Source organism: Zootoca vivipara, chromosome 6 (assembly GCF_963506605.1).
Source record: "Zootoca vivipara chromosome 6, rZooViv1.1, whole genome shotgun sequence".
Lineage (NCBI taxonomy): Eukaryota > Metazoa > Chordata > Lepidosauria > Squamata > Lacertidae > Zootoca > Zootoca vivipara.
In genome coordinates, this window is record NC_083281.1 from 90,463,312 (window position 1) to 90,485,362 (window position 22,051).

At 48.2% G+C, this 22,051-nt stretch overlaps 1 protein-coding gene across 5 annotated transcripts; it reads left to right on the forward strand.

Moving 5' to 3' along the window:
• The first annotated feature begins 2,813 nt into the window (after positions 1-2,813).
• HVCN1 (hydrogen voltage gated channel 1) lies at positions 2,814-22,032 on the forward strand. Of its 5 annotated transcripts, XM_035117744.2 has the most exons (7): positions 2,838-2,911; positions 9,967-10,046; positions 16,259-16,494; positions 17,828-17,932; positions 19,255-19,486; positions 20,720-20,832; positions 21,860-22,032. In XM_035117744.2, the coding sequence occupies exons 3-7, from the start codon at positions 16,297-16,299 to the stop codon at positions 21,923-21,925; spliced, it is 714 nt and encodes a 237-aa protein (XP_034973635.1). In that variant the 5' UTR covers positions 2,838-2,911; positions 9,967-10,046; positions 16,259-16,296; the 3' UTR covers positions 21,926-22,032. The 5 variants fall into 5 exon arrangements, with proteins under 5 accessions (XP_034973632.1, XP_034973635.1, XP_060132342.1 ...); XM_035117741.2 differs by lacking the exon at positions 9,967-10,046 and having other exon boundaries at positions 2,814-2,911; XM_060276359.1 differs by lacking the exon at positions 9,967-10,046 and having other exon boundaries at positions 2,844-2,864.
• The last annotated feature ends 19 nt before the right edge of the window (positions 22,033-22,051 follow it).

Below are 22,051 nucleotides of genomic sequence, written 5' to 3' on the forward strand. Positions count from 1 at the left end.
AACTGCCAAATGGGTTTGGTGCCAGTCTACACAATCCCATTGAAGATAGATCTGGAGTTGGAAAAATTACACCATTTGGAAAAGTCAAATTTCTTCACAGCCGACATGCATGCATATACAAGTCCACATTGTGTAGCCACAATAGTCTTTGAAAAGGCATGCAGATGTCATGCTGGGTGGGCTCTTACGATTGGTTCATACACATAGCTTGTCATAAGCTAAAAGTAGCTACCCAGACCTAGCCTTGCTCTGAGGCCTTGTGTGATAGCAGATAGATCCAGCCTATGAAGAAAACCCACCAATATGCTACGCAAACTCTAATAAGAGTGGCTGGCAAGACCCAACCAGATGAGCAGGATATAAAATTATTATTCTACAAAACGTGGACATTGTCAAATGGCAATAGGGGTATTGGCAGGGGGGAGTCTTAGTGGATTGTTTCTACCTTTACCCCAATCTGTTGAGCCTGTGCATGTTTGCAGTTTGCTCCCTCTTGAAAAACCTTTCAGTTAATTCATATTAATCTCAGTCAACAAAGAATATGCCTGGAATGGTTTCCTTTGGGGCTGGTCCAAAATACAGCTGCTGGGGGCAAAGGACAAGATTGCACCCCTACTCCATGTGACTGAACATAATAATTTTATTATTTATACCCCACCCATCTGGCTGGGTTTCCCCAGCCACTCTGGGCAGATCCCAGCACATATGAAAACAATAAAATGTCAAACATTTAAAACCTCCGGATACAGGGCTGCCTTGAGATATCTTCTAAAGTTGTGTGGTTCTTTATCTCCTTGACATCTGGTGGGGGGGGGCATTCCACAGGGAGGGTGCCACTACCAAGAGGGCCCTCGTATCTGGACCTGTGTCCTGGCTGAACAATGGGGATGGTCCTTCAGGTATTCTGGGCCAAGGTCAGCACCAACACTTTGAATTGTGCTCGGAAATGTACTGGGTGTTAAATGGTCCCAGCAGCTATTCCCAGTCACCAGTCTTGCAGCCACATTCTGGATTAGTTGTAGTTTCCGAGTCATCTTCAAAGGTATCCCTAAGCAGGGGATAATCAGAGTGTGCACCACTCTGGTGAGACAGTTTGCGGACAGGTAGGGTCTCAGCTGGCATACCAGATGGAGCTGGTAGACATCTGCCCTGGACACAGAATTCACCTGTGGATCCATGGACAACTGTGAGTCCAAAATGACTCCTAGGCTGCACACCTGGTCCTTCAGAGGGAGTGTTACCCAATTCAAGACCAGGGAGCCTCCCACACCTGCCTTTCCTCTGTCCTCCAAAAACAGTACTTCTGTCTTGTCAGGATTCAACCTCAATCCGTTTTCCACCATCCATCCTCCAGCCAGCTCCAGACACACAGGACATTCACTGCCTTCACTGATTTCGATTTAAACAAGAGGGAGAGCTTGGGTATCACATGCATACAGTATTTGTGACTATCAAGCACCACCCCGACCCCGATGATCTCTCCCAGTGGCTTAATATAAAAAGCGTGGGGGAGAGAACAGAGCCCTGAGACACCCCACAAGTGAGTGCCTTAGGGGTCTGAACACTCCTCTCCCAACACCACTTTCTGGACACAGCCCAGGAGGAAGGAGTGGAACCACTGCATAACAAGGCTCCCAACTCCTCTAGGCAGTCCAGATGGATACCTTGCTGTTAAATCCCTGAGGCTGAGCAGAAAGCCAACTTGCCTGTGCAGGGCAGGATATGTAGCATGCACAGCCGTCTCTGACTGCTTGCTGCTACCCATCAGCACTTGAGGCAGCTGTCTCACACTACCCAATGGTAGGACTGGTCCCACAAACGACTATGGAAGGAATGAGGGAGGCGTGGCAGGCTGAACCGCAGGCAATTTACAGATCATAAAGCCGGAGCTTGCATAAACCTAACATGTTCTGAAAAGGGGTTGCTATGAGACAAGCTGCATGATAAAATGATCAGCATTTCCACCTGCAATAAGTGAGTGATGGCAATACTTTGCAGGATTGTCTAAATCAGGGGCGAGGATCCTGGTGCCCTGCAGATGGTTCTGTATTCAACCCCCCAACATCTCTGGCTGCCTGGGTCTGGTGGGAGTTCAGCAACATCTACAGACCACATGTTTCTTTCTCCACAGAGGCATTCCCCGCTCTTAGGTGGAAATGCCTCTTCTGAATAGAGGCGTTCTTTCTCATCTTGCATGTTAGCAGGGACGGCTACCGGGGCGAAGCCACTCCGCACGCTTGCAAAAAGAAAAAGTAAACAAAACGGGCCATCAGGCAACGGGAAAGCGAGAAATGAAACTGCCGCTGACCACAATATGGTTATCATTCCTCTCCTTTCCGCGCCTCCAAATTTCCTCCCGCGATGGAGACACGAGGAGGAGGACGAGGACGACGATGTTTTTGCAAGCCAAGCAAAGAAAGCAAGGAAGGAAAGGAAAGGAAATTTCCTGTGCAAAACAGGAACTTGAGCTGGAGGCGGGGTGTACTGCGCACACACCCACGCCTTAGATTTGACCAACCCCCAACCCTCACCCAACTGGGGATCAAATAAATAAATTCCTGCAAACTTTACTTTTCTGGAAAAGCCCAAGGGACAGAATAGGAGAGATTGTGGGGCGGGCGGGAGTCGCTTTAGAGTTTTATCTACAGTTTGTTTGCCCCCAGATGGTCCTCCTCCAAGCCGCTGCAATCCGGGTCGCCGGGACTTGGGTTGCATCTGCGCTCCTCCCTCTTCGTTCTCTCTTTTCATTATGAAAATAAAGTCCACTTTATGCACCAATGAGTAGCAGGAAGGCGGAGAAAGAGGCGGTGGCGGCGGCAGCAGCAGCCTCGGCAGTAGCAGCAGCTGTGCAGCGTCCGGTCTGGGTAGGCTGGCGGTTCTGGGGGTCTGCTCCTTGCTGCAGCCAGACACGGTACTGGGGGTGGTTTTTGGGGGAGCGAGCGGGCAGGGGAGGGGAGGGGAGGGGGGCTCCCGAGCAGCGCTGCCCCGCCTCTTGGGGTGGCAAACTGGAAACATGAACCCGATGCTCCGGGCATCCCAGGGAGGAGCGTGCGCAGCCCCCCCGATCCCCAACTCTGCACGGAGGGGGAGCAAGGAAGAAGTATCTTTCCCTCGATTCCCCCCTCGAGGTGGGGGCTGGCGAAGGGATGCGGGGATGGTCCCTCCCCATTCTTTTAGGTCCCAGACTGAGGCCTCGCTTTCGGGTTTTTTTGGGGGGGGCGGCAGGGGGTAATTTCCTGGCCTTGTGGGCTCCTGGGATTTGGTGGAGTCAGGAGGAAGGGGTTGTTGGGTCAAAGGAGCAACAGCAAGGAGCAAAAACGAGGCAAATAAACGGATGATCTTAAAGGGGAATGGGTGGGTCCGAGCCAAACTCAGGCTTCATAAAAACAATATTTTAAAACAATTAACTCATATATCGCACTCTTCCCTTGTGGAGCTTTGGATGGTCTACAGTGGTTTTATTAAAAGGGTTTGAATATGTTACCTAAAAATTAGGAGTGGGAAATGTGTTGCCTGGGCCTTAAGGGAGCAAGGCAGCTGTGTCTCCAGTTACCCAAATCGTGTGTGTGGATGTGCCTTTTTATATATAGAATCATAGAATTGTAGAGCTGGAAGGAACCCAAAGAGTAATCTAATCCAACCTCCTGCAAAACGTGTTTTAAAACCCTTTCCCCCAGCCTGTGCAAACTTCACCTGATACATGAGGAGTTAAAATGTGGAGCAGGCTCTTGACTATTTTGCCAGTTTCTACCTTGTTTGATCCTTGGCAGCCTAACTTCTTCTCTCTTTTTTAAGTGTATTTAAAATTGCATCTACCCATAGCGCCAGCATTTTCTAGGTGTGGTGTAAGATTCAGGAGTGGGGTGGGGTGCCAGCGCATGAGGAAGCCTAGAGAGTGAAGGTGTGAAGCATAGAGTTGGAAGTGACCCTAAATATAATCCCGTCCAACCCCTGCAACACAGGAATCCTGGACTTCTTTGTGTTGTCCCCTTGGTCCTAGACAAGAGACCCAGTTTTCCCCTTCCAGTCTCTGGCTTTACAACGAGACTCAGGTAGCGAAGTCCTGATGGGAGTTGGAGGGAACTCATGCGCAGGGCAATCGATTCTCCACTCCTGTTCAACTGTCCGGGTCAGCAGCCTGTGTTAAAAGAGCTCTCGGGATAAGGTAATCAGCGATCACTAGCCCCATGATGGCTCTGGGCTAGTGAGGGTGGCATGACACCTCTGGATATCACTTGCTGGGGGGGCAAAGTGGGGCAGGGACTGCTGTGTTTGTCTCCTACCTGTAGGCTTCCCAGGGTTGGCCACTGTGAGAACAGGAGGCTGGATGCTGATGCTTATATTTAATGATAGCAACCATTGCTGACAACAGGGAGACAGGCTCAGGGGGTGAATGTGGCCCCCTCAGCCTCTCTATCTGGCCCTTAATAATAATAATAATAATAATAATAATAATAATAATAATAATAATAATAATAATAAATTTATTATTTATACCCCGCCCATCTGGCTGGGTTTCCCCAGCCACTCTGGGCGGCTTCCAACAGAAAAATAAAACACAGTAATCTATTAAACATTAAAAGCCTCCCTGAACAGGGCTGCCTTCAGATGTCTTCTAAAAGTCTGGTAGTTGTTTTCCTCTTTGACATCTGTTGGGAGGGCGTTCCACAGGGCAGGCGCCACCACCGAGAAGGCCCTCTGCCTAGTTCCCTGCAACTTGGCTTCTCGCAACGAGGGAACCGCCAGAAGGCTCTCGGTGCTGGACCTCAGTGTCCGGGCAGAATGATGGAGGTGGAGACGCTCCTTTAGGTATACTGGACCGAGGCCATTTAGGGCTTTAAAGGTCAGCACCAACACTTTGAACTGTGCTCGGAAACGTACTGGGCAGTCTCCCTCATTTGCCCTTAAGAGCCCTGAACTATGACAATGCTTCTTGTTTGCTTGCCTTGGTCATTTGACCTTTGCCTGGTCGGAGAAGAGAAAGGTGAGTCACATCCACTGCCCTGCAGGATCCTTTGCCCCCCCCCCACTGGCATGCGGCCCCCAGAAAGTTTTCCACAAGGCAGTGCAGCCCTCAGCCCCGGAGAATCTCTCCCTCCCCCGCCTGACTTGTTGCCTGCTCTTCCTCAAAGCTAGGTCCTCCAGGACAACTAACAACAAAAGAAAACAATAAAAACAGCATAAGCAATATAACCTTACAAGAAATTATTTGGCCTACAAGATCATTGGCTCTCATTAGGGCTCTCGGGGACAATCCAGCAAAGACTCTTATCAGGACTAGATTGCCCCCCCCCCCATTTGATCTGATCCTGCAGGGCTCATCTGAAATATTTATTGCATGGGCGTTGAGCAAAGGTGATGCTCTCTAATCTGGGCCCAAGACGGGGAAACAGTCAGCAAGTCATCATGAGCACAATGCAATCTCGGCGGCCCTCCAGAAAGTTAAATTCGCGAGGCCACTCTCTGTTTCTGTGAGGTTTTTGTTGGTTTGTGTGTGTGTGTGTGTTTTGAGGCTCAGACGTAGAGCATGTTTCACATTGCACCCTTTCCATGGCTCTTCTGCTGTTTGCCACGCTGGGCTCCTTTAGCAGGAGAGGCAGGGTATAATAAATGAGGTGACTGGAGGAAAAGGAGAGCCTCAGAAGGACCTGGAAGGCACAGCAGAAATCAGATGGGAGCAAACAAGGGAGCCCAAGGTGTTTCAGACCTTGCTGGTCCTCCTGCCGGGACGTTCAGAGGAAAGCAGAGGCAACATTCTGATTTCCATTTCTAACTTGTTTGCCCAAAGTGACCAGTAAGGTAGCAAAAAGGGAGGGGAGGAAGCCACTTTGGGCTGTGTCCAGTTGCCATTAAGGGTGGCACAGTGGGAAAGGCACAGATCTGATCCACTTCCAAGAAACTCCAGCATGCAAAAGCCCAGTTGAAAGGCATTTCCGCTCCTGTTCTGTTCATTGGGGCTTACATACAAACAGGGGCGTCTTGCCCATAGAGGCAAGTGGCACGGGGCGCCAGGGTGCCAAGTTCTGGAGGGCGCCGGGGAAGAGGCAGAGGCATCAGCTTGCCGCCCTCGCCCGCCTCGCTGGAGCAGTGCCATGCCCGGAGCCGCCTCCTCTTCCCCACTGGAGGAGCCACCCTCCAGCCGCTGCCCGCCTCCTCCAGCCCTGCAAAGCTGCCGGCAGCGCCATAAAAAGGCCAGCAACTCTGGGAAACCGGGGTGGGGCGGCGGCACCAGAGGGATCTTTGCACCACAGCGCAGGATATACTTAAGACGGCCTTGCATACGAAGACCCCTCTGGGTATCTTGGCCAAGTGTAGGGCAGGTGAGGGTTTTTTTTCTGCTCCCAGTGACTTGGTTTCACGTTGTCCTCCTACTCTCCTCCCCACCCAGCTACAAAATTAATTGCTAGGTAAATCGTAGCTACACGAGGTTTGCTTATCAATATTTAATGCACAAAATAAATTATAAATTATAAATGCCTTCTTAATTTGCTTTAACATTATTTCTCTTTTGGAGCTTTAAAAGCCATAGAAGAGAAGTTGGGCCACAAGTTCCCATCCCATCCGTGTGTGTGTGTGTGTGTGTGTGATTTCAGCCTTAAATAGGGCTGGGGAACTTGTGTCTCTCCAGGTGCTGTTAGTTTCCAACTCCCATCGGGACTAAGCAGTGCAGGTTGCTTACCTCCTTCGCTAAGTGAGGAAGAAAGCTTTCAAGGGCCCTCCAATGTTTATGCACGTCTCCCTGTGTTTGGAGGTAAACACGGCTGGATGCTTAAGGCGACGATTGGGACATCTCTGGGTGATGCAATTTTGTTCAGTTTTAAATTTAGTGCAGTTGATGTTAGAGGTCACGGTTAAGGTGTGGTACCTGCCATCATCCTGGGTTATGACATTCAGACTGAGGTGTGCTTGGTCTTGTTATTCGGCTCATCGGTAAACATAGGTGTGTGTCAAAAAAAAAAATCACTGTGTAGCAAATTACATGGAAATGCCAAGTCAGAGAAGTCTAAAGGGGATCAAAGTGGTTTTTTGCCCTTCTTGTAGCTTTGTAAACGACTCTTTCTACTAAGTTTATAAATAAATCATAACATATTTCATGGAAATAACATTGTAACTGTAGTTCATAAATCATAAAACAATAGTAACACAGTTGTGTGGACAATGCCATATAAAACCCGCTAGTAACCCCCTCTAAATTGCTACAATAGGGAAAACATATGGATGGAGCTTAGCTATATAATTATTATTAAATTATAAAAAGTATTGTCTAGACTTCTAAAGTAACCTTGAAAAGTCATTCAGTTTCTCCAATAAAATGGCGCCCCAAATCTTTTTTAACCATTTTGAAATGGTTGGTTATCTGTAAAGCTTTCCACTATGTGGCAATACAGATAAGATCAATGTAGGGACTGGCCCTGCTGTTAGGTAGGGTGAGGCAGCTGCCTCAGGCAGCAGATTTGGCGGGATGGGAGAGGAAATGGTGTTGGAGAACAGAGCTGTGTGGCCTGCCATCCATTCTCCAAACTGCTTTGCTGCCTTTGGTTGCAGAAGAGAACACTCTCCTGCCTTCAGCACCAAAGTAAGATTCAGCCTATCAATTGTCATCTGTGCACAGATCTGGGATTGCCAAATACCTTTTTCCTAGATGCCCACCCCCTTAAAAAATAAAATGAAAAAATAAAATTGCCAAACATGTGTAAGTTGTGAGTTACCTGTACTCTGGTGAGATGCTAATTGGGGCAGCTCCTGGAGTTGCGTTGTGGCTCATCGTATCCTTTGTACAGGGAGCCAGTATGGTGTAGTGCAGTGTTTCCCAACCAGTGTGCCTCCAGATGTTTTGGGACTACAACTCCCATCATCCCTAGCTAGCAAGACCAGTGGTCAGGAATGATGGGAGTTGTAGTCCCAAAACATCTGGAGGCACACTGGTTGGGAAACACTGGTGTAGTGGTTAAGAGCGGTAGTCTCGTAATCTGGGGAACCGGGTTCGCGTCTCGGCTCCTCCACATGCAGCTGCTGGGTGACCTTGGGCTAGTCACACTTCTCTGAAGTCTCTCAGCCCCACTCACCTCACAGAGTGTTTGTTGTGGGGGAGGAAGGGAAGGGAGAATGTTAGCCGCTTTGAGACTCCTTCGGGTAGTGATAAAGCGGGATATCAAATCCAAACTCTTCTTCTTCTTCTACAATGGCAGTAAAAAAGGAACAAAGAACTTACCCAGTGCTACCGGTACTAGCCTTTTGAGATAGCATTTCACTTAAATGAAATCAAATGCTATCTCACGAGGCTAGTAGCTGGCAAAGGCACATTTTATCAGAAATGGCTGTGTTGATGACCCCTGGAATTTGCATCCTGAGTCTTCCTTTTCTGCAAGCTCAGGACATTTGAGTGGAGAATCTTTAACCAGGCAAAATTCTTCCTTTGGGCTTTAATGAGAGAGATGGGTGGAGGGAGGTATCGATGGGGCCAGGAGTGTGTCGCTCTTCTGAGGAAAGGGTTCAAAACTTGCCTGCCATGGTGTTTGTAGCAAAGTAGCAGAAAAGGGACGGAACAGGAAAGCTGGCCCTTTAATGCATCACCACTCCCCAAAGAATGCTGAGTGCCTGCCTGCCTGTGCTAACAACTTCAATGTTTTGATGCAAATACAGAAATGATGCCTGCTGTTTAAAGAGAACTGCGTCTCAGTGCCGTGGGGGAAGTCTGACTAGGTGACCTGTGTGTCCCCTAAGCCAGCTGTGCGGAAGCTAACTGTGAATGAGCTGGTTCAAGGTGCCTTCTCTCTTCTTGGAGGGGGGCATCTTTATTCCCCCCCCATCTAACATGGAATGGAAAGCCCTTCAAATAGAGGGTTGTCAGCTGGTCTCCTGGGATTTGTTTCCAAACCTGAGGAGATCAGCGGCTGCAATGAGCCAGTGGCTTTCTGGGCAGCTGCCCCCCCCATCACTTAGGGAGCTGGGTATGTTTAGCCTGGAGAAGAGAAGGTTAAGGGGTGATATGATAGCCATGTTCAAATATATGAAAGGATGTCATATGGAGGAGGGAGAAAGATTGTTTTCTGCTGCTCCAGAGAAGCGGACACGGAGCAATGGATTCAAACTACAAGAAAGAAGATTCCACCTAAACATTAGGAAGAACTTCCTGACAGTAAGAGCTGTTCGGCAGTGGAATTTGCTACCAAGGAGTGTGGTGGAGTCTCCTTCTTTGGAGGTCTTTAAGCAGAGGCTTGACAGGCATATGTCAAGAATGCTTTGATGGTGTTTCCTGCTTGGCAGGGGGTTGGACTGGATGACCATTGTGGTCTCTTCCAACTCTATGATTCTATCACAAGGGCATGATTCTGGGGAGCGGGACCTAGGGAAGCGAGCAGGACCGGCGTGTGACAGCATGCCCTCAGTTCCAAGTTACTCTTTGTATCAGCACCCACCATGATTTTGCAGGGGAGTCCCGTCCATTTTGGGATTTCTAGCTTGATGGACTTCGTGCCCTCTCCAATGAGCAGAGCATTTCCTCCTATCCTTCCTATAGAGCAGTGTTTCCCAAACTTGGCTCCCCAGCTGCTTTTGGGACTACAGTTCCCATCATCCCTGACCCTGCTAGCTAGGGAAATGGGAGTTTGGGAAACACTGCTACGGAGCTTATATCCAGAGATAGCTATGCCCCGCTGGCTCTCTCTGTTCCACCAGGTTGTCCTCTAAGACCCAGCACCCCAGTTCTCCCATCTTGGCTTGGAGGCTTACAAACCCTTGGTCTCTTAAATTGCTGGTCCTTTGGCCTCTCCGAATTGCTCTCTTGTGCCGCTGCACTCACAGCACCTAGTTTCCCACCACCCACATTTCTATGTTCATCTATTTGATCGTCTATGTCCCAGGGGGTGGGGGGAGATTTGTTTGAACTGGAAGCTTCTCAGCTCCAGTTGGATTTCCCTTTAAGGTGGCACAGTACAGTATTCTCCTTTTTGTCGTTGTTTCTAGATGCCTCCCAAACCTATGACAGTTGAAGAGCACTCCATTCTCTTCCAGTGCCCGGAGCGGGGAATGCTTTGTTCTTAAGGGTCAGTTTGCTCTAACCACTGCGCTACAGTAGCTCGGAACAAAGCACTCGGGTTTGGGCCAGCTGACAGCCCTGGAACTCAGCCCTTTAGAACTTCAGTAGTACAAAGCAGGGGGGGGAGGTAGCTTTCCTTTCCCTCCCACCCCCAATGTACCCACCCACCTGACACCCAAACTGCTCTAGGAGGCTTCTGTTGTGGGGCAAGGAGACACACCGCAAGAGTTTGTTTGTTTAGAGTCCTCCTGTTTCCAACCCATTGATAGTAAGCAGGCGTCTTGCAGAGTGTGTTGTGACCCCTCACTTTGAGGCCTGCCTGAAAGCTCTCCCATGGCGGTTATTTTATGAAATGCTTCTGTGGGTCTGCACGAGGGGCTGCATCCATTGTTGGCCCTTCCTCAAAGCAGATCCATTGAAGTGAATGAACATTGGTAACAAGGGTCCATTAATTTCAGCGAGTCTATTCTGAACAAAAATTGGTGGTTGGCTGCAATCCTTGGTGGGCACAAAGACTTTTGTGGTGGCATTTTTTCCAAAATAAAACAAACTGGAAGGACAGATCACTGGAAGGACAGATTGTGAAGCTGAGGCGCCAATACTTTGGCTACCTCATGAGAAGAGAAGACTCCCTGGAAAAGACCCTGATGTTGGGAAAGATTGAGGGCGCTAGGAGAAGGGGACAACAGAGGACGAGATGGTTGGACAGTGTTCTTAAAGCTACCAACATGAGTTTGACCAGACTGCGGGAGGCGGTGTAGGACAGGAGTGCCTGGCGTGCTGTGGTCCATGGGGTCACGAAGAGTCGGACATGACTAAACGACTAAACAACAACAACAAAACAAAATAGGGTTGTGTTTAATGTGGACATTGTTCTTCATGAGGTTTTAAAAACTAAATTAATTTTTTGAACAAGGACAAGCACAGTTCCTCGTGGAATATGCTGCATTGTTGTTGTTTTTTGCAACGTAACCTTGAAGTGTACTCAAGAACAGACGACTGAATTTTCTGGCAACTTGCTTTGCTTCTTCTAAAATATGTTTGAGAAAGACTCCAAAACAGGATGGGGTGTGTGCTTGGCTTCTGTTTATTGTTCGGTTACCTCCTCTAAGCAGTTGATAGTTTAGTTGCTCATCCTGCCCTGATAGACCTCCTTGCCAAAGTTGCTCTGTGCGAAGCTAAACCTGTTCTTGAGAGTTTCAGAATTGGTTTGCAAGCAACCTTGACTGTGTGTCACAGAAAGGCATCTTTTTGTTAACTGGTTCCCTTCTAAGTAGTATCAACAGGTGCTAGATTTGGCTACTCTGCAACCGACCCATTGCACTCTGGGGCAGATTTGACAGGTATCGGACTCCCCACTCCCCACCCCCATTCATTCATAAAATGTTCCCGTCCAGTTGTCTGACTTTCAAACAGTTTTGTGTAAGATTCCTACCCGCTCCCCCCCAAATCACTCGGGGCAAGTGGCTGTTAACTTGGTGAGATATGGCGATAGCTTGTGTACCCATAACAAACATGCTGAGGGAATGTGGAGCAGGTTTTTGAATGACTGGATGTTGACTGTAACCAACTTTAGTGTTCTTCTCCCTCTCTCTGTCCAACCCCCCACCCCACCCCATAGCAAGAGTTAGCTAGGCAGGAAGCAATGTGTGCGTCCTGCATCCGTCTGCATTGCAACAGCACACCTCTTATGCAAAATACCAAGCGAGACAGGAAACTTTTGGTTCGCTCGGCTGTCTCATCGCTTTGCTGGTGCTTCCAATCCCTGGGTTTTCCCTGCCGGCGGTTGTGTTTTCTCCCCACTGCTGCTAGTGAAAGCAGAGGCTGTGCATGGACAAAGAGAGAGGAGCAGACTAGAAGAGGTAAGAGCAAAGGCGTGCTAAGCTAAGTGGGGGGGGGTCGGGGGTCGACACAGGCTTTCTAGCTGGATGCCTAGCATGGAGGAAGGGGAGAGAGGAAAGTTTTCGTCCCTCTCTCCTAACGCTAGAACAACAAAGCTCAGGGTTGGAAGTTTTGGTGGAACTCGCTGTCGCAGGAGGCAGTCATGCCCACCAGCCTGGGTGGCTTTGAAAGATGATTAGACAGTTCATGGAGGAGAAGGCTCTCGATGGCTGTGATCGATGGCTACACTGGAGGAAGCAATGCTTCTGAATGCCAGTCATTGCAAACTGCCCTTGTGCTCTGTGAGCTTGCCACGGGCATCTGGTTGACCAGGGTGAGAACATGATGCTGGATTCAAGGGGCCATTGGCAGAGCTGTTGTTATGGCCATAGAGTCTCATGAATTCTGCATCTATCTTCATAATAATACAGTGGTACCTCAGTTTTGTAGCGTCTCGGAATCTGGCTGCTGCATTTGGAAGCAGCTGAAGTTTCTGAGTCATCTTCAGAGCACGTCACAAGGATCCAGACTGGAAGTTATCAGAGCACAGAGTACTGCGGCCAAGGCATTTATGCCCAATTTTAGCCATTGAGAACTAGGCAGCTCCTTGTCACAGAGGCCACCTGAGCCTCTGGGGACAGTGATGGATCCCATGAATGCCCCGCAGTGGTTTTATGAACAAACCTGGGAGTCATTTTGGACTCACAGCTGTCCATGGAGGCGCAGGTCAATTCTGTGTCCAGGTCAGCTGTCTATCAGCTCCATCTGGTACGCAGGCTGAGACCCTACCTGCCTGCAGTCTGTCTCTCCAGAGGTGCATGCTCTAGTTATCTCTCGCTTGGACTACTGCAAGGCGCTCTACGTGGGGCTACCTTTGAAGGGGACTCGGAAACTACATCTAATCCAGAATGTGGCAGCTAGACTGGTGACTGGGAGCGGCTGCCGAGACCACATAACACCGGTCTTGAAAGATCTACATTGGCTCCCAGTACGTTTCCAAGCACAGTTCAAAGTGTTGGTGCTGACCTTTAAAGCCCTAAATGGCCTCGGCCCAGTATACCTGAAGGAGCGTCTCCACCTCCATCGTTCTGCCCGGACACTGAGGTCCAGCACCGAGGGCCTTCTGGCGGTTCCCTCATTGCGAGAAGCCAAGTTGCAGGGAACTAGACAGAGGGCCTTCTCGGTAGTGGCGCCCGGCCTGTGGAACGCCCTCCCATCAGATGTCAAAGAGAAAAACAACTACCAGACTTTTAGAAGACATCTGAAGGCAGCCCTGTTTAGGGAGGCTTTTAATGTTTAATAGATCACTGTGCTTTATTTTTCTGTTGGAAGCCGCCCAATAATAAATTATTATTATTATTATTATTATTATTAGGACCTAGAGAAGCAGACTTTCTGGTGCACTGGACCCAGGAGAGGGAACATAATGCCCTCCAGACATTATTGGACTCCAGTTCCATCCTCCTTGTCTATTTCCCATGACAGCTGGGGCAGAAGGAAGTTTCAATCCAGCAACATCTGGGGGGCCACAGGTTCCCTGTCCACCTAGAGCAGCCTCCTGCTTCCATAAGTTCCCAATTAGTTGCCTCCAGGAAGTCTACAAATAGGGCCTGAACCCCATCCTGCTCTTTGTCCCTTGTGCTAGATAGTCAACAACATTACTTGGGTAGTAAATTGTCCTGCAGAACAATCTGTCTACGGCTTTTTGCTCCATTCTAACCAGTCAGGTGAGAGTGATTCAACAAGGAAGGTGAGCTGATCCTTGTTGATCTTGCTTATCTGGCCAGTGTGAACATCAGCAAACCATGTAAGCTGTTCAAAGAAGTCCAGGATATGATCAGTGGGGCACATTCTGAGTTGGTCTGCAAAGGAGTTGTTTGCTGCCTCTTAAATCGACACTTTACGATGCAGCACAATGCTATCTCTGCCTGCTCAGAAGTAAATTCTGTTGATTTTGGTGGCTCATACTTCACAGGACGTGAGGTTAGGACCTTGGCCTTAGCCTTTGGCACTGCAGCCTTTCAGGCTGTGCAGGAGGAATTCTTCATTTCCCCTGTGATGCGCCACTGAGAGCATGGCATGATGATTTTTACGTGGGGGGCCTTTTCCAGATTGCGACACTGTGGCCCTCTGACAGCCGGCCTCGTGTCATAGCCAAGAGCCTCAGATGTCAGCCGGGGAAAGTCCCTGGTTTCAGTGGTCTCGAATGCAAAGTCACGAGCTTTTGCCCTGAAATGAAAACGAAGTCTCAGGAAACGTAGGAGTGGGAGAGCAGAGCATCTGTTTTGCCTGCAGAAGGCGCCAGGCTCGACCCCTGGAGTCCGTCAGGGTTGCCATTATGAAGCTAGATGAATCCAGGGTCTGGCTTGGTATCAAGATCTGTCAACCTGTGCTACCCAGGCACGGTATCCAGTTTCTGGGGAGAGGATTGGTGTGCCCAAGTCCGGGTTGTGGACTTCGTGGCAACATCTGGTTGGGCTGCTGTGGCAAGCCAAATACTGGATTAGAAGATGGCCCTTTGGTCGGATCCAGCAGCCTGACTATTCTGATATTCTTATGCCTGCATGCTCCCATTTGCTTGCCTTAAAACCTTATTCCTTTGTCTCCTTACCCTTCCACTACCATCCACCCTGCCTCCCACCAAAACTTAAATGAAGATTGTTCCTTTTGGACAGGGGCTTTTGAGGTAGTGGGGGTTTTTTGGGGGGGGGGGTTGGTTGGTTGGTTGGTTTCTATTTCTTTATAAAGCACCAGGTGGTGGTTGGTTGGTTGGTTGAAAATTTATATACTACTTGATGGTAAGAAAACCTCTAAGCAGTTTACAAAATTACAATTCCCCCCTGGAGTAGTTTAACAATCAATCACTCTTTCCAAGGCACTTTGAGAATTGCAGCTCAGACAGAGGAATTGGAGTCTCCTAACAAGGGACCCAGGTGGCGCTGTGGGTTAAACCACAGAGTCTAGGGCTTGCTGATCAGAAGGTCGGCGGTTCGAATCCCTGTGACGGGGTGAGCTCCCGTTGCTTGGTCCCAGCTCCTGCCAACCTAGCAGTTCGAAAGCACATCAAAATGCAAGTAGATAAATAGGAACCGCTACAGCGGGAAGGTAAACAGCGTTTCCATGTGCTGCTCTGGTTTGCCAGAAGTGGCTTAGTCATGCTGGCCACATGACCTGGAAGCTATACGCCAGCTCCCTCGGCCAATAATGCGAGATGAGCGCCGCAACCCCAGAGTCAGTCACGACTGGACCTAATGGTCAGGGGTCCCTTTACCTTTACCTTTAACAACTCTCAGCACCCTGTAGTTCCCAGGATTTGGGGCAGGTGGATGACTGTTTAAAGTGGTATCATAGAGCTTTAAATATATGGTGCTGATGGGACCACGGACCTGCTTTCTACCAAGTTGGGCTATTACCCCAACCCGCTGCTCTGTCCCAACTCCTGCCGTCCTAGGAGTTCGAAAGCACACCAGTGCAAGTTGATAAATAGGTACCGCCCTGGCGGGAAGGTAAACAGCGTTTCCATGCGCTCTGGCACTCATCACGGTGTCCCATCGTGCCAGAAGCAGTTTAATCCTGTTGGCCACATGACCCGGAAAGCTGTCTGTGGACCGCAACCCCATAATTGCCTTTGACTGGACTTAACTGTCCAGGGGTCCTTGACCTTGACCTTATCCCAGTGCTCTTCCCAGTCTCTTGTCAGTGAGGCTCTTAAGGCCTCTTTCAACCTCTCTCCCAGCCCAAGATCCTTTTAAATGGAGGTGCCAGGAGTTAAACATGAGACTTTCTCAAAGGTGCTCTACTCTTGAGCCCAGGTCCCCTTCCTCTGATTTCTTTCATCCCATCAGCCATTGCAGCCTTAAAGGCTAGGAACTTCTTTTACAGGGGAGGGGAATTCTTAGGATGCTGAATGTTGCCCTTGTGTGGTGGAATTGCAAAAGACACGCATGATAAACGGTCTCCACCAGGAGCAACTGTGCCCAGGGCAGCTACCGTAACAAAACATAGGGCACTGGGGCAGGGGGTTGGTTCTAGGAGCACCCCTGCTTAACCGAACAGTGGTTCTGAATCTACCTTTTCAACCATGAGGCCTAGGAACTTGCTGGTTGTTTTTAAATGCAGCTTACTCCAAGAGTGCTTCAGATATTTCCAAACTCTGAATGGGGAAGTAGGTATCATACCCCACCCACAATCCAGACAATTTTTTTTAAAAAATAGTCTTGTACTGTGAAATCACAGGGTTTCTCCTCCTCCTCCTCCTCCTTTTGTATTGTCATTCCTTAGAGGAAGTTCAGCTGTCGTGTTCTCAGGCAGTGATGCTCTCAAGCTTTCCCTCCACAGTGTGTTTCTACAGAGTGATGCTCATTTAAGCTGCCACCATGTCCATGTACTTGAAACATTTCACCGTGGTGGGGGATGATCCTGCTCAGTGGAATAATGACTACAGGAAATGGGAGGAAGAGGAGATGGAAGAGGAAGCAAAGACCCCCGAGACTGCCGTCAAAATCGACTCTTCCCCCAGGACCCCCACCTTCCGGGAGGTGATGAAGAAGTTGTTCCAGTCACACAAATTTCAGGTACGTGGCAGGTAACTGCTCTTATGTGAATGGAAACATTGGTGGCCAGTGTTGTATTGAGTGTCCAGCTTAGAAGGGAAAGATGATGGAGTCCTCTAGGGTTAAATTGGTGACCATGGATAACCAGCCATTGCCACCAGCAGGAGCAATTGAACTCCCAGTCAACTTGGGGGTCTCCAAATACTTTGTGCACTTTCCTTGTAATCACAATATTTTTTAGTGCAGTTGTTCTTGGGGTGTCTTTTCCTCAAAGGCACTCCAAGCATGTTTGGAGCAGCAATAAAACACACTTTTTCCATATCACGTTTTCTAATCACCTTCTTAAAGGATGACGCTGGACTTCAAAGTTTAAAATTTGGCTCATAATTATAATTTAAAAAGCAATTACTTTTATGCCACGTGTTTTGCAAATACGTGAAATTCAAAGCACATTCTTTTCTCCTGATGTTGAATTCTTGCAGTGTGGTCAATCACTTTGTCCCAGATGGGTCAGGGAGATGGTTGCCCTCCATGCAAAGCCCACAGTTGCAATCACCTGAGATATGCCATGGAAATTGTGCATCGTATTCGCCATGTACTTCGGGAGAGTGCCAGGCAAGAGTCTGTAGAAAGTGCTGGCCTGCAGGCCCTGGGGGTTGTCCCTTTACAAGCCACAGACTTTACGCTAAGAGAGTAGAGCTTGGGGAAGGAGAACTTGAGGAAGAGACTTGGGTGGTCAGTTGCAAGGCTGGATATTAGAAAAAGAGGGCTGGAATTGGGTAGTTAGAAAGATGGTTGTTAGATTGCTAGTTCTTAGACAGCTATTAGAAAGATAGTTGAGAGTTGTTTGATCCAGTGTTTTGTCTGGATCTTGTTCTATTATATTGTAATCTATTAAACATTAAAAGCCTCCCTGAAAAGGGCTGCCTTCAGATGTCTTCTAAAAGTCTGGTAGTTGTTTTCCTCTTTGACATCTGTTGGGAGGGCGTTCCACAGGGCAGGCGCCACCACCGAGAAAGCCCTCTGCCTAGTACAGCTCCTTGCCAATGGCACAAGGAAGCCTAGGTATGTATCTACCCGGGAATGAATGCGGTTCCTCAAACCAAATCCGAGATGCGTTATCCCATATGGAGAACATTAACATTAAACTTGCATCACAGCTCTAAGCAATTCTGTGTGGTTTTAACGAGGAGTCTTCAGCACCACACTTGAGCCGCAGCTTTTGCCTCGTTCTTCTCATCCTAGCTGACACATTTCTCCCGTGGCTGATGAACGCCAAGTCTTGACTTTGCAATCTTCTGCTTGGCTTCAAAGGTTTGCATATTTATTCTGGCCTTCGTTCTTCCTCTCTCAGATCTTAGTTGTCGGCCTGGTTATTTTGGACGCCATACTGGTCCTCGGGGAACTGCTTTTGGACTTGAAAATCATCCACCCTGACAAACACGAGATTGCGCCCAAGGTAAAGGCAATAGGGGAGGAATCTGCATATGAATCATGGTTTGTATTGCAATCAGTGTATTGCAATTCTGCCGGTTGCAGAATCCAGCTTCCTCAGAGCCTCAACTTTCATTTTTAAAGTAAGCCAGCTGCTAGACCTGTAGAGATGCATATATATACTTGAAGAGATATGTATAGTGCCCTTTCTCTGTGAAGCAAATATGGGAAGGTGTGTATGTAGTATGTGTGACCCACCCATCCCATAGTTTGCTACAGAATATTTTTCCTTGGTTGTGTTGTGGTGTTTGGTGTACTAACATTCACATTTTTTCCAAATTTACTAAGAAGGAAGCCAAATACAGGTTGGAGGAGCCAAGTAGAAATGTGTGAACCTGAAATACCGAATAACGCTATATAAAGATAAAAACTTGACCTGTATAATGAATGAAACATACATTAAAAAACAGAATCTAGGATCTCAAGGGAGGCCAGAAGGCGTTGTGTAAGTTGAGCAGCCTTCACTGCGAATTTAGCTGCATTAGATGTTGCAGACCTGTCTGAACTAGACAACGGATATTTAATCTTATCCATAACAATGAAGGTAGCAAGCAATGCTAAATATTTCTCTGAATCTTTATGCCTAGGTGTTTTGTGCCCATCAGAGTATAGAGCATAGCGTGTGAAGTTCTCAACTGGCCAGGTGGGGGGGGGGCTTGGCTTCCACAAATGCACAAAAGGGCTGATCTCTGTGGATTTTCTTGAACCTTCCATCCAGAAAATTAAGACTTTATAGTATGAAAACGCAGGGCTGTAAATGCTTTGTGGTGAAAAGGTAGATTTAGCTCCAGTAGGTATTTCTCATCCCCCATGGTACAATCTAAAGCTGGGGAAAGTATTTGAAACTCTGGGTGAAGCATTAGCATCCCTGTGCTGTTCTGCAAATAGATCTTGGTGCGGTGCTGTAAATATTGCATCGGCTAGGTTGGATTTCAGCAGCAAAAGGGCCACTGGATAAAGCCAGTACTATTGTACCTGGGTTTTCAAACAGCTTAGTTCCCAAACATTTTGGCTCCTGAACGCTGTTCTGTTCTAGTTTGCGAACTATTTTTGGAAGCCGAATGTCCGACGGGGCTTCCGTGTCTTCTGATTGGCTGCAGGAGCTTCCTGCAGCTAATCAGAACTCACGCTTTGGTTTCCAAACGTTTTGGAAGTTGACTGGACTTCCGGAACAGAGTCTGTTCGACTTCCAAGGTACAACTGTAGTGTATATCCTCAGTCAAAATCCACTGCTTGCTCTCCAGGTGTTGTTAAAAGTGTATTAACGTTTGCCTTGCACCCTGGCAGGTGTTCCACTACCTGAGCCTTAGCATCCTAACCCTCTTTCTGGTGGAAATTTTCTTCAAACTCTTTGCCTACCGGTTGGAGTTCTTCCATCACAAGTTTGAGGTCCTGGACGCCATTGTTGTCATCATCTCATTCGTTCTTGACATCGTTCTTCTGTTCCGGGAGCACGAGTTTGAAGCACTTGGATTACTGATCCTTCTTAGACTGTGGAGAGTGGCCAGGATTATAAATGGTAAATCTTGAGGAATAGATGGATTTTGGTATGGAACCATTCATAGTACACAGGTACTAATACCCATGCAGGAATTTCTTGAAGAAAGCCATTGTTTGCCATCCCAAGTATTGCCTGAACAACAAACTTGCAACCAGACTTCTTCATCATTTTATTCTTTGGCCACAGACCCATTAAAATAGAACAGAGTTGACAATTTAAAACATTCACTTACAATATGAAGCAAATGACTAAAACATATATTACATAGTACAAAGATAAAATTTGAGATACAAATTGCAGTTAGAATCAGTGTATCATCTTACAGGACCTTTTATGAGAGGACAGGAACTTGGCCATTATCTCTGTTATTAACTTGTTTGTATCAGCCGAGAAATATCCAGGGTACCGTTCCAGTGTCCTTCCAAGGTGCTTCCTTATTTTGGAGCGGGGAATAATCTCTCGTGACCTTCTCTATGAAGATTACATTCAAAAAAGACTTGACCCAGTTTTGACTTCCTATCTCCACAAGGACACAAACAGTCCTCACATGGGACACCTCTTTATACTGTAGAAGGGAGGTGATTAAATCTGGCCCTAGAAAAGGCCTGGCAATACTTAGTCAAACTATCTAGATAGTTTGCCTATCTAGAAAATGCATGTCAAACTAAAAATAAATAAATACTGGAGAGCAAATTCTACGGGCACATGAGAAAGAATATTGGCAATCAATATCCTTGGATCCACTGGTCTAAAATAGATTGTATAGCAGAATTTTATGGTGGGCAGAGGAAGTCCAGAGACTTCTGGATCATTCAAATCCAGTCCCCTCTTCCTGGTATCCTTGACCTCTCTTCCCAGGCCTCCAGGCCCTTCCTAACAGGCGTGCACACTGCTCATGGCTTTGTCCCCCGTGCAGGCACACACACACACTGCCCTGCTTTCACCCTTTCTCCCTCCTCCATCGGGTCTGCTGAGACTGTTTCCACATGTAGGTTCTTGTGACTTAGCCCATAACGCTTGGCAATACCAGTCCGCTTGCAAACGAACAGACAAAACTGGACCTGCAGCTGGAGGGCCTTGATTCAGCTCCAGCTGCTTCCTCTCCAGCTTCCCGCTCCTCTTTCCGGTAAGAGGAACATCCTGGAGGACAGTTGTGAGGATAACCGCTGTAAAGAGCTCGTGAAGGTGATCCCTGGGTCTCAGCCAATAGGGCCTGGCTAACTTTCTTGTCCTCTGAATCCATCCCCCAAGGAATCATCTTGTCGGTGAAAACACGGTCTGAGCAGCAGATGTCCAAGATGAAGCAAGCTAACCTGCAACTCACCCTAAAGGTCCAGGAGATGGAAACTAGCTGCGCAGAGAAGGTAAGGCCATATTTTCAGTGGCTGAGGCTCTGATCCAGCTGCATGTAACCGAGTCAGCTTGAAATAAAGTCACAGCAGCAAAGGCACAGGACAGGGAGCAGCTTTAGCACCCCCACACCTGACCTCATATTGGATGCCAGGCACATGGCGGGCGAGTGTGGCTTAGGGAAAGCAGATGCATGCGAGAAGTTAGGACACGCACCATGCCATTAGGCCCATGGGCTGGAGGTTCCCCATCACTGATGTATGCCTTTTGGGAGGTGAGATCATCAAGAGCCCCTCTAAGATGATGCCCCCTCTCCCGCCATCTCTCAAGTTTTGCTTCTGCGCTCCAGGCTCCCTTAACTGACTAAACAGGCGTTTGGGTTCACAATGGGTAAGTGCTCTTGAACACATTGCCGTATTTTAAGAAGTGGAGAGTCAGGTGGATCTTGCAATGTGCTCCCACTGACTAGAGCAAGTAGAGGGACCCCGAGACGCTCGAGATGTTGCTGGACCAGAGCTGCCGTCACCCCTGGTCACCCTACTGAGAAATTGGAGCCCTCCAGAGAGTCTTGGGCTCCCAAGGTCCCATCCCTGGAGTCGAGAGAGGGCAGCTAGCACGTGGATCTAATGCATGCATGTTCATGGTGTCTGCCTTTTGCGGTGGTTTCATGGGGTAGCCAGAGAGAATCCACCACTCCTGACTGGGGCAGAATAAACTGGCTGCCTCTTTGTGCTGCAGAGGATTAGTGGGTGATGCAGGCAATCAAAGGTTGTATGTAATTTGTTCTCCATTACAGCGCACAAGCTCAAAAGATGTGCAAGTTATTCCTAGGCTGTGAATTTATGCTGAGTGTTCACCTAGGTTGGTTTTCCATTTAGCCTTCTGAAAAGCTGTTTGACGAAGTGATTTAAGTTTTGACATTTTTTCCCCATCTTTGCTTCTTCCCCTGCCCTGCCCCATACCTCAAAGCTTGGGGGAATGTCCTCTAGTTCCTCATAAACAGCCTCCCAAACTGACCTCAGAATTACTCTTCTCCAACAGGAGCTGGAAATCGAAAGGCTTAATGCTGTGTTGAAGCAACATGGACTTGTTGGCCAGTCCAGATAAGGTGCCATCCTAGGACCCAACAGAAATAGTGCCGCCACTGAGAAGCTAATTTTGTTTCCATACTGTGCCATTTTGAACATACCCTTTTGTACATTTCCTTCCCTTCCTAGAAAAATATTCTATCCC

Bases quoted from the DNA above. Each gene is read 5' to 3' on its own strand.
- HVCN1 (XM_035117741.2), top strand. From the start codon at position 16,297: ATGTCCATGTACTTGAAACATTTCACCGTGGTGGGGGATGATCCTGCT. The intron at 16,495-17,827 runs GTACGTGGCAGG...TTCCTCTCTCAG, and splicing joins TCCAGTCACACAAATTTCAG to ATCTTAGTTGTCGGCCTGGT. The intron at 20,833-21,859 runs GTAAGGCCATAT...CTTCTCCAACAG, and splicing joins AAACTAGCTGCGCAGAGAAG to GAGCTGGAAATCGAAAGGCT.